Source organism: Gouania willdenowi, chromosome 21, assembly GCF_900634775.1.
Source record: "Gouania willdenowi chromosome 21, fGouWil2.1, whole genome shotgun sequence".
NCBI lineage: Eukaryota > Metazoa > Chordata > Actinopteri > Blenniiformes > Gobiesocidae > Gouania > Gouania willdenowi.
The window spans coordinates 33,783,525-33,795,767 of record NC_041064.1 but is presented as its reverse complement, the minus strand read 5'-3'; the positions used below and the strand labels follow the sequence as shown (position 1 = coordinate 33,795,767).

At 37.1% G+C, this 12,243-nt stretch overlaps 1 protein-coding gene across 1 annotated transcript; it reads left to right on the top strand.

The window, feature by feature from the left end:
* The first annotated feature begins 2,050 nt into the window (after positions 1-2,050).
* On the top strand, positions 2,051-9,830 carry LOC114455703 (nyctalopin-like). The gene is made up of 4 exons (XM_028437084.1): positions 2,051-2,072; positions 4,755-5,044; positions 6,480-6,784; positions 9,017-9,830. Exons 1-4 carry the CDS (start codon positions 2,051-2,053, stop codon positions 9,828-9,830), a joined length of 1,431 nt encoding a protein of 476 aa, XP_028292885.1.
* Positions 9,831-12,243: the final 2,413 nt, after the last annotated feature.

Below are 12,243 nucleotides of genomic sequence, written 5' to 3'. Positions count from 1 at the left end.
ACACACATATATGTATATGTATGCATTCATGTATGTATGTACAGTCAAATACGTAACTGTATCTGATCTTAGGGCCACATTATCAACATTCATGTCTACATTTAGAATAACAAACATTCTGAACATTAATACGGGAAACAACAAAGTGTCATTTTGTTTTTTGAGTCAGTTTTTGTATTTTTGATGTTGTATTATTTGTTTCTGTTGTCATTTTCTGTATTTCTGCTTCTCTTGCGTGAATTAATAGTACATTTTTGAGCTATTTATGTCATTTTTTTTGTGTTGTTGTTGCCATTATGTGTACTTTTGTTTAGTTTTTTTCTTTTTTGTGGTCATTACCTCCACCATGGAGGTCATATTCTTACCTGCGTTCATTTGTTTGGTTGTCAAAAAATGATTATGTCAAAAATACTTCACAGATTTTGACAACATTTTAGCCAAAAATTGACTCCAATTGATCATTGCTGATTGATCTGCAACCTGCGGCTCTGGAGCCTAATGTGGCTCTTTGACTCTTATGCAGTGGCTCCTTATAGCTGTCAAAAAAACTATTGGAATAAGTTTTTTATTTTTTTAACAGAAGCTATTAATGATGAATGACAAATAAAATCAAGATATAACAATGTGTTAACCTAATATAAATCACGTTGTGCAATGACGCAGCACCTTCCTACTTCAAACATCTACAGACCATCAACTTTCCTGCACCTGTGGTAAACATTAAGTTTTAAATCCCTGGTAAGATAATTAAATCAATAAAAACACTATTCTGGAAGAAAATAGAGATTTCATTTGTGTGGGAACAGATTCCCTGATAAACGGGAATTAGCGGGTTTGAAAATGGACGGATGGATGGATGGGAACAGATTGATTTAACCACCAATGTACAGGTTAAATATGCATGATTTATGTGTGGCAAGAAATGAGTAATTAGCATGTGTTGATCACATGATCATGCATTTGTAGTCTTTCAGATTTATGAACTAAAAAAATCTTCTTTATACAACATTGTGTTCATGTAAACTAAGATGCGTAAGAATTTGAAGATGTAAAATACTGTATTATTTCTTGATGTCATGTTTATTTTTTTTATTTTTTATTTTAAACCATTTTTAAGTTGCCATTTACATGATCAATATAAATCAAATGAAATTAAATCAAACATTATTCTATATAATTTTAACTGTTTTCTATTTTGGATCCAGGAGGACTTTAATCAAGGTGAGATGATGCAAAATGGCTCCTTGTGGAGTCAAGGTTGCAGATCAATACTGATTCTGGATCAGTTTCAAAAATCTAAAAACTCATGTCTCTCATTATTGGCAAAATTGAAAACAATCACATCTTAGTTTATATTTACCGATCTTTCTGAAACATGACTCAGTTACAGTATGTGTTGTTGGTTCCTCGTTCATCATTGTGACCTAGTTATTAATGGGAATACATTCAAGTATTCCCATTAATAACTAATGAAGTGTGAATGATCAATGTACCATGATCAGGATCAATGATGAGTTTTTTTTTTAGTCTGTTTTTGTTTTTTGTTGTTGTTCTATAGATTTCACTTTTGCCTATTTTAATTGTCATCTTTTGAGTTCTGAAGTCAGTTTGTGTTTTTTTGTTGATGTTTTGTGTGTTTTTAGACTAGGTTTTTGTCGTCATTATTTGCATTTTTTGTTTCGTTTCTTTTGATTATCCTTTTGTGTATGTTTTCTATAATGTATTCTGTCCGTTTACTTTGGGGGCCGCACAAATGTAGCTCCAGGGCTGCATGTGGCCCCCGGACCACTAGTTGCCTATGTCTGCTAAAGCTCTTTCTTATTGGCAGTGATGATACCGTAAGCTGATCTACAGCAGGAATGACAGAAGTAGAACGTGAGGAAGGAAATCATATGTTTTTGATTTCTAAATAATGATTTAGTTAGTGGAGTTCTCCTGTCCAGGAAACAGAAACACCTTCAGACTTCCATCATCTCCATGAGTCACGGTGTTTCTGTGCAGTTTCAGACCTCTGCTAATCCTGGGATGTCCCAGATGAGAGCGGAACGCCATGACTGTCATCACATCCACGGGTCAGTTTAAAAACACCTCCATTCATCCTTCAACCAGTGCTCGTTTCCAGTGGCTCACAGATATTTGTCTATGGCCAGAAAAGAAAGAAAACTTACTACTTTAATTTAGATTTAGGTCGTTATTCATCTATTTAATCATCATGCTTTCCCATCTTATTCATTTGAATTTTTTTTTGTCAATTGTATCGCATATTGAAAGTGATAGTGATATATATATAATAAAAACATACACAAAGAGTCATTATACATGCATCAATCAAAAAAAAATATCTCATATATATGTAAAAATATATATTGTTTTTTATTAGATTTAGTGAAGTTATTTTTCAGGGTCTTCTAATTTATTTAATTGCACAATACAAGATAAATGATACTCGTATTTATGATCCGTGATGGTATTGTATCGGTTAAAATATCGGTATCAGACCAATACACGTGTGCAATATCGGTATCATATCGGAGGTGAAATAGTCGTTTTTCACAGTCCATTGTAATTATTGGAGAGTTTTGACAAAGAATTTTAGTGGGGGAGAAAAGTTATTTCAACATTATCATGTCCCAGTTTGCACTTCCACATGTAAATGATCAATACAGTATGTAAATGATCAATACAGTACGTAAATGATCAATATAGTATTTAAAGTAATACAGTATGTAAATGATCAATACAGTATTTAAAGTAATACAGTATTTAAATGATCAATACAGTATGTAAATGATCAATACAGTATGTAAAGTCATACAGTGTGTAAATGATCAATACAGTATTTAAAGTAATACAGTATTTAAATGATCAATACAGTATGTAAAGTCATACAGTGTGTAAATGATCAATACAGTATTTAAAGTAATACAGTATGTAAATGATCAATACAGTATGTAAAGTCATACAGTGTGTAAATGATCAATACAGTATTTAAAGTAATACAGTATGTAAATGATCAATACAGTATTTAAAGTAATAGTGTGTAAATGATCAATACAGTATTTAAATGATCAATACAGTATGTAAAGTAATACAGTATGTAAATGATCAATACAGTATGTAAAGTAATACAGTATGTAAATGATCAATACAGTATGTAAAACAATACAGTATTTGAATGATCAATACAGTATGTAAAACAATACAGTATTTGAATGATCAATACAGTATGTAAAACAATACAGTATTTGAATGATCAATACAGTATGTAAAGTAATACAGAATGTAAATCTAAAGTACAGTATGTAAATGTAAAGTACAGGCACCAACAATATCCTGACGGATCCTGACTTCATGATTTTTTGAGTAAATTAAAGGAATTTTGTGTGATTATTTGATTAATTGCAGGATAAAAAAAATCTTTCCACAGTTTGTGATTATTTTATTTTTTTTCTGCAGTTGTGATAAAAACAAGAAAATTGAGCTCAGCAAATATTATAGAGTTTCATTAATTTTGTGTATTTTTAGGGACTAATATATCTATCCATCCGTTTTCAGACCCGCTTTGTCCTATTTCAGGGTCCGTCGGTGATCTCCTACTCACACTGGGCGGGAGGCGGGGCTACCGATATATCTATAAATTAATTATTCATGACTTTAATTTGATACGTGTCCTAAACCATCACAGGGATCATGTTTTAATTCTCCACGTTTTTTGGGCAGAAATGATCGACTTCAAAACAGATGCAGACATTAGGGCACAAGTTCTCAACTCGTGGGTCAGGACCCTAAAGTGTGTCACAAACCCATTTGCTTTGGGCCGTGGGGTTTTCTTTTTGGCAATAGAAAAAGATATTTTTATATACTTCAAATTAAAATAATTAATTAAAAATAATTTAATTTGATTGTATTTTCAATATTGCAAAAAGAACAAACATACGTGTATCGACAGAACATGTAAAATGGAGGGCATAAAAAAATGTACCAAATAAATAAGAAATCTGGAAAAAAAAGAAAAAGTCTATTTGTATGGTTGGCGTACGTACAATGCTATTGGTACGGTAACTGAAGTACAAGTACGTAGCGTCTTAGGTTCAGGGTTAGGTTATAACCTAACAATTTTTAGGTTTAGGGTAAGGTTTAGACTTAGTCACGTAGCCTAAACAGGCCAAATAGAGCGCTGTGTATGGATAGAATGTCGGTGTGTTGATATGGCAACCGTACGGATAGCTACTAAACAAGACAGGCAGGCATGTAAACAGGCAAAGTGGGCGAATCAACACATCAGTTAACTAAATCAAACCCATTCTGCCATTATATCATTTTCACAGTTTAATCTCCCCAACATCTAATAGAAGAAGATCTTATGCATTTACTTTGAAGGGTATATTATATATATATTCTATCGTATCTGAAGCTCATAGTAATTGATCCTAAACCATCACAGGCATCATAGTTTACTCCTCTAACGTGTTTAGATTTCAGACGTTTCTGGGCAGAAATTTAAAAGATCAACTAGAACCAGGTGCAGACATCAGGGCACAGGTTCTCAACTTGTGGGTCAGGACCCAAAAGTGTGTTTGCTTTGGGTCGGTGGGACTTTCCTTTTGCCAATGGAAGATCTTATGCATTTATTTAAAGGGGATAATATATATCTGTAATCAGAGTTAAAGATGGGACATTATAGATACATAATGGATGTTGTAACATTTGTGACACATTTACGCTGACGTGATGTTTTTGTGCTGTGCTGTCAGTCTGTGTGCTGCTGCTGCTGCTGCCTCAGGCCGTGCTGTCCCGCTGGGCCTGTGTCCGCTCCTGTCCTCCATCCTGTTCTTGCACTCCAGAGAAGAACTGCAGTGTTCTGTGCGACCGCTCCTCCATGGCTGAGCTGCCTAAGGAGTTTCCCTGTGAGGCGTCGGCCATCAACCTGGACAAGAACAGCCTGAAGTTCCTGTCGGAGCGCGCCTTCGGGACCCTGCCCTCACTGAAGAGCCTTTCTCTGGACCACAACAACATCTCCTTCATCACACCTGGAGCCTTCAAGGTCTGAGGAGCACAAGATTTCTCAATAATAAGTCAATTTCATGAAATCTGTGTCACTACTTTTCAGGCAGTGAGGAGCTCAAAGTAGAGCTACATGACTGGAATATTAATCCACGCTAGTGCTGCGCGACATGGAGATAATTTTAAATCATGATATCGATAGATTTACATCCTTAAAATTACATGAAATTAATGGAAAATTGCTTTTCATTATATATTTGTATTATTATATAAAAATGGTTTCTATAAATTAATTGGTATAATTTCTCAGTAACTTTTGGTTTTCACGACCAATTTCTACAATTGTTACATATAGCATTAAAATGCCTGACTTTACAGCAGCTTTTTTCAAATATTGTTTCAAAAGTTGTGACTAAGGCTACTTCTTTTTTATAACTAGTACAGTGGAGGTATGTATTCATATTGACATTAAGAGGAGTTCCACGGTGTGGATGGGAAAATTAATGGGATATTTATATCTATATATTTTCTTTTAGTAGCCAAAATTTAATCAGCTGTTCCTTGATCCATTATTAACATTTCCTGAAAATTGCATCAAAATCTGTTTGTAACTTTTCAAGTTATTATGTACAGACAGACAGCGTCACACTGCGCTAGCTTAGCATTAGCATAAAATAGAACACTGACGATGAAGTCACTGTTGATGACATCATCAGTTAGAACATTCTGATTGGAACTCTGATGACATCACTGTTGATGACATCATCAGTGTTCTAAAACAATGTTTGACAGGAGTTACACAGTGTGGATTGGTTTTGGAATGACCAAATTACTCCAAAATTATGGATGCACACACTCGGGGTATGCGCAAGTCGTTGACAAAGTTTCAGGTCGATCAGACACTGCATCAGGGAGATATTTGCTCCACAACCACACACACGCACACATACGTTGCTTGCTTTTATAGATAGATAAAGCTTTAATACTTTCTACATAACTTTGTATGGACTGGTCAATTTAAGAAAACAAAAACCAAACATGATTGCTTTTCAATTCTTTCATATCAATACAGAATTTACCAATATATGGTTCATTTTTTTTATCACAGTTTAAAGGTCTAGTGTAGAGAATATTACACAGAGGATCAGTGTTTGTGTACTTTTTTAAAACTCAAAAAAATATATCCAAAAATAAATGGTGCTTCTCCTTTAAAAATCTTCTCGATGGAGGAATATTCATGCATTTGTCTACATGTACTGTTGTCACGTGTGTATGTGGGAATACCACCAGAGGAGGCGCAAAAACCAACAATAATGGCCACTACTACCGTTTTAAACCGTACCTGTAGTGAATTTTACTCGCAAGCTCCATCAAAGATCAAATATGAAAGAGTGGTAGACGTTTTTATATCGCACTATGATATATAGCGTTATATCGCACAGCATTAATGCACACTCATGTCTTTGTTCCATCAGGGCCTTTCCAACCTGGTGGAGCTGAGAATGGCTCACAACGAGTACATCAGCTACCTGCACACGCGCACCTTCACTGGGCTGAAGAAGCTGGTGCGTCTGGACGTGTCCAACTGTAACCTCTTCAACATCCCCGACCGCATCTTCATCGAGCAGACAGCGCTGAAGCAGCTGCTCTGCTACCAGAACAACTTCAGGAGGATCCCTGGATCCATCAGAGGAATGGAGAACCTCACCCACGTCTACCTGGAGAGGAATAAGATCGAGGCGGTGGCTTACAACTCCCTGCTGGGCCTGGGGAACCTCAGGTACAGTACGTCACTCAACTCACTCACATAATCTAGTCCCGGACTTTAAATTCAACAATACATGAACTAGAATCTTTCTTTATAGTTTGGCGAATCAGAACACAGAACTAGCTTTCTAGGATCTCCAACAAAGTATCTGTGCTTTTTGGGGTCCATCCATAAAGTCAGCAAAATGATGGTCCATTGTTCTATGAATCTGTGATAACCACATTTATTTATTCATCTAAATAGAATCCACTGTTATCCTGGAAGTTCAATATTATATGCACCATAATATATAGTCATCTTAAAGATGTAAATACTTGTTTTAATCGGAAATAAAATGGGATAAAAGTGACCAAGAATGGTGGAAATGGTGGTGAAATGAGATTTCATAAATTGGTTAAAAGTTGCAAATTAGAGTGGTCATAAAACAGATAGAAAAAGTGTTCAAAGTGTCAGTATTGGAACAATTAGTTTAAACTGGCAAATAATGGGCATGAGAAATCGTGAATGTGTTTAAATTGGCAAAAATAAGCATGAAATATGGTAAAAAGAGGTTAAAAGTGACAATAATGGGTCAACATATGTGACTCAAGGTGGAAAAAAGGTGGAAAGGGTTTATAAATGCTGAAAATGTTTTGAAAGTGGAAAAACTGCAGAAAAGGCATTAAAATGTGACGGAGAAGTGAGAGTAATGTAGCAAAAATGCATTAAAAGGAGCAAAAATATGGTAAGAAAAAGTGATGAAAACGGGTTAAAATATGGCAAGTTTGGTGTAGTTGCAGAAAATGGGAGCAAAAATTGTTAAAAATATACTAGTTTCTTAAAGGCATCTTGCAACCCCTACCAGTGTCTCGTGGCCCCCCTGTGTTAGCGTGTTCTATGTGGTTTAAGTGTCAGGGTTATGTCACCCTGAGCCTCAGGCCTGCAAACACAGAATGGAACCGTTTCACAGGTTCCTACTCCAGGTTTTTTTGCATGGATGTGTATGGAATACTGTGAAGCAGACATGGGCCACATGCAGATACTGTATATTTGTGTGTTCCCCAAAGCAACTGCACAAAATGACTCCAAAAACATACAAAATGAAAGAAAAATAAACAAAATTACAGAAATGCATAAAAAACATAAAGTGCAACAATAACACACAAAATAAGTAAAAAAGAAATCTACTAAAATTACAAGAAAATTTACAAAGAAACCAAACCCTTGTTAATGCACAGATTGGTCAATATTCTAAATTATTTGCTTAGAAAAAGATGTGAAAGTTTACAGTTGTGGCCAGGGTTGGGAGAATTACTTTAAAAAAAATAATCCGGTACAATTACAAGTTACCTGTTAAAAAATGTAATCAGTAACTTACTCTAAGTATCACTACTGATTACTTTCACACCCATCCATCCATTTTCTGACCCGCTAACTTACCACACAGTGCAGAAAAAATAATGCAGAGTAAAAGCAAAAATCCATTTGACAGAAGCCAGAGATCGTTCACATTGTGCTGTGATATTGTTTCCTTTTTCGGATTTAAATGAAATATGACGCTAGAGTTTCTATTAGGGATGCACCCAAATGAAAATTCTTGGCCGAAAATATTATGCAGATTATTAGTCCCATTGCATTTCTGGCTCTGAACGTGTACTAACCACTAAAATTAAAACATTGCAATTGTTTAAATTAATACTAAACCTTCTGCTTGGTTCAGTCTTGACCAATGGAAGAGTCCCATATTCACCTCTGAATTTTACAAACCAATAAATGACCAACATTGTTGATACAAAAACACAAAAACTTGCAACTAAAGTATCTGTTTGTCCATGTTATTTCCTCCGCCAAAGAGAGAATGTTGATAAGGCTGTTTGTTAGATTTAAATGAGATTTTGTGAGCTGAGACAATGTCAAAAGGAAGAGCGAGTTTGATTTAGGAAATGATCTGGAAGGTACTGTAGATACAGTTTTCAGAAAAAGTTTTTTACCAAGGATATTTCAAAAAGTTATTAATGGATTTAAATGAAATTTGGTGAGCTGATCAAAAGTTGGCGGAGGTTTGCGGTCTTTCACTTTGAAACTTTAACCATTTGTAGTTTTACCAGTATACTCAGTACTCATTGGAAATGGCAAGAATCAAACCTACAGGTTGAGATGTTTGCTTATTTTCATGGTTGTTAATAAGTAATTGCTTTTCTTTGGCAAGCTGATATAATGTTTTACTTATTTAAGGAACTTCACCTCCCTCTCTGTCTTTTCCAGATACCTGAACCTCCAGGACAACCGCATCAATGTGATACACGCCGACGCCTTTAAAGACCTTGTAAGTCTGGAGAACTTCTACCTCAATGACAACCTTCTGTCTGAGCTGCCCAGGCTGGCCTTCAAAGGTCTCAGACACCTGAAGATGCTCAACCTTGGCGGCAACCAGCTGACCAATGTTTCCAAACTGTGGTTCAGTGACCTGGTGGAGCTGGAGGTCTTGTATCTGGACAGGAACCAGTTGGTCTTTATTGAGGAGGGGACATTCGAGAACGTGACCAGCTTGATCACGCTCCACCTGAACAGCAACAACCTCACCACGCTCCCCTTACCCGTTTTCCAGCCCATCTACTTTCTGGGGCGCCTGTACCTCTTCAAGAACCCGTGGGAGTGCGACTGTGCACTGGAGTGGCTCAAGGAGTGGATGGAGAACTACAAACTGGTCCGGGACGTCACCTGCTCGTCACCATCCTCCGTGGCAGGACTGGACCTCGGCAAGGTGGTTTTCACCAAACTGAATGGCACGTGTGTGGATCCCGGCGAGCTCAACCTGACCACGATCTCCTCGGAGATCATCTCTACCACAGAGAACCGCTTCAACAGCCTGATCTCCAAGCTGCTCCAGCAGGAGCTCAGGGAGGAGATGGGGAACGGGACAGAGAGCCTGCGCAACGGGACTCTGCAGGAGGAGGCGCCGCTCTCTGCGAGGGTCCAAACACTAAGAGGACCATCTCTGACTATCTTCACAAGCATGTGGTTGGTTTTTGGATGTTTTGCCATGTTGGACGCTCCTCTGTCTGTCCTCCACACCTGAGACGTTAGCGGCACTGCTTCTGGATTGCAGATGAGATCTAAGGTCCTTGTTCGCAGTGTGAGTCAAAGCCAAACACTTAAAACTGATGTGTTGATTTTAACCTAAACAATAAGATGTAACTTTAGTGAAATGTTGAGTTTGTGCTTTGGCATTTTTAAAAGAAGTTTTGAATAGTTTTCTCCCAGACCTGGATTCCGCCAAATAAGAAACAGACCTGAGTTTTTCTGCTTACTTTGGTTTGGAGCTCCTTGTCGGTTGGTGGAAGAAACCAGGTCCTCGGGTGAAACTCAGTGTCCGAGTCAACAGAGTATGAAGGTAAAAAGAAGAACTAATATCAAGACAAAGATCCCAGGTTTTGGCACCAATTATTAGGACTGCCCCGCGGCAACCTAAGCTCTAGGTCTTAAATCTATGCTTGGCTACTAAATAGAAAACTCCACAACGACTTTATAAAACGATAGTTTATATTTGTTTGTGTAAGATAGTGAAACGCAATGACATGGTTTCCTCTCTGGAGATCAGCAGCCGAGTGCTGAGATATTGTTTACCCTCAAACGATAAGTTGGACTTCATGCGATTGGTCAACTTGCATGTCATCTGTGTGCCCGTTAAACTATGTATCCAGGTGTGAATATTGCACCTAGAAGGTCTGATGTCTGATCTGTGAGAAAGGTTCCCTTAGTTGAAGGACAGTTTTGAGACCTCACCACCACCCTACACACAATACAATAATATGTCTACTCAGCACTTTGTCTAAGTGTAATGTAAACTGACCACTGTCTCTAAGGCTGTCAACGCACAAACCCAACAGAAGCAATGGTTTAATCTTTTGTATTTGTGGTTAAGCCTGACTTTTAAAATCAAGAAATAATTTAAAGTTGAAACAAATACATCTGTCTTTAAACATCATTCTTTGATGTTGTAATTACTGTGGAACATCACCACTAAAGACTGAGAGATAATCAAATTAGATTTCACATTAGGGTAGGGACTGTTGGTAAAACACATTCAACAGGTTTAATGGGGAAACTAGTAACTATTTTACCATTTTAAAGAAAACTGGAATTTTGTATTTGTATTTTATTTTATTTTAAAAATGTTGCACCTAAAGCTGCTGGAGACGAAACACCCAGAAAAGACCGAAAAGGCGGAAACATGATGGATAATGGGTTTAGTTGTGTTGGCAGTGGCAGGAGGTCATCCTACAGTTTCCCCAACCCATCGCCACCTAGAGATCTTCTCCAACTTCATGACTGAGCTGCTCACCATGGGACATTAACACCAAGTCTAAGTAGGAATCCTCAGATAAAGACATCGTAGTTAGGCCTTGTACAACAATTATTTTTATTGGGAAGAAACCTCCATTAGAACCAGGTTCAGAGGTGGATAACATCTGCTTTGACTGGTTGGGGTTAGTGACAGAAAGTGGAGAAAAGAACAGGATAGAGAGATAGAACATCAGAGTCCCAGACTAGTTGAGCCGTGAACCATAGTTCAGAAACTGCCAGATCCAGCATCAACAACCAGAGACAGATAAAAGAGAGAGAAGGGCGAGGAGAAGGCACAGACTGCAGAAAAACATGATACAGTATTAGCAGGTCTGTGGACATCTGTGTAGATGGTGTGCTACAGGGGTCAGAGGTCACTACTGTGTCTGTGTGTACAGCACCTGTTGGAGGACGAGTAAATTATCTTTAAGTTATTGATCCGTGAAAGGCTACACTTTGTCTTTATTTGATTTAAAACAATGATCGTCTCCAGCATCTTTAAATCTCACAGATAAACAAATAAATAGATCAAAAATGTAATATGTGGTATATTTCTGATGGTCTAAATTTGATTATAAATGATTTATAATAAGTCACTTAAAACCTAACTTAAAATTAATTTAAAAACATACAGAGATTACATGTTGTTCACTGATGAAATGTTCATATTATACAAACATGATACCTTCATGTCCACAAACACCAGCAGCAGGCGTTGATTTCCAACGTCCCTCTTCTTTTTTTTTATTGCGTAAGGCTCAGTTTGAATTACTCTGATGTAACACTGATAGCATGATATAGTGTGTGTGTGTGTGTGTGTGTGTGTAAAGTCCCCAGAGATCAGAGCTCCTAAACAGATGTCCTCTGCTGCTTTCTGCTCTAAATGTACCTTCTGCAGCTTTTTTCCCTCCATAAAAGCATTAATCTTCTTACGGCGTGCGGCTCACTGAGCTTCCACGGACTGTAAACGCTGGAACTCTCTGGAACGTTCTACCATCTCTGGTCTGCACATTACTGCTCTGTCACATTATTGATTTTTTACAAACAGAAAAATAAAAACATGAGAAAACACGTTTTTTGGTGAACCTTTGACATGCCCTCCTAGCTGCTTTCAGACGATTCTGAGGTGTTGACCCATTTCAGCT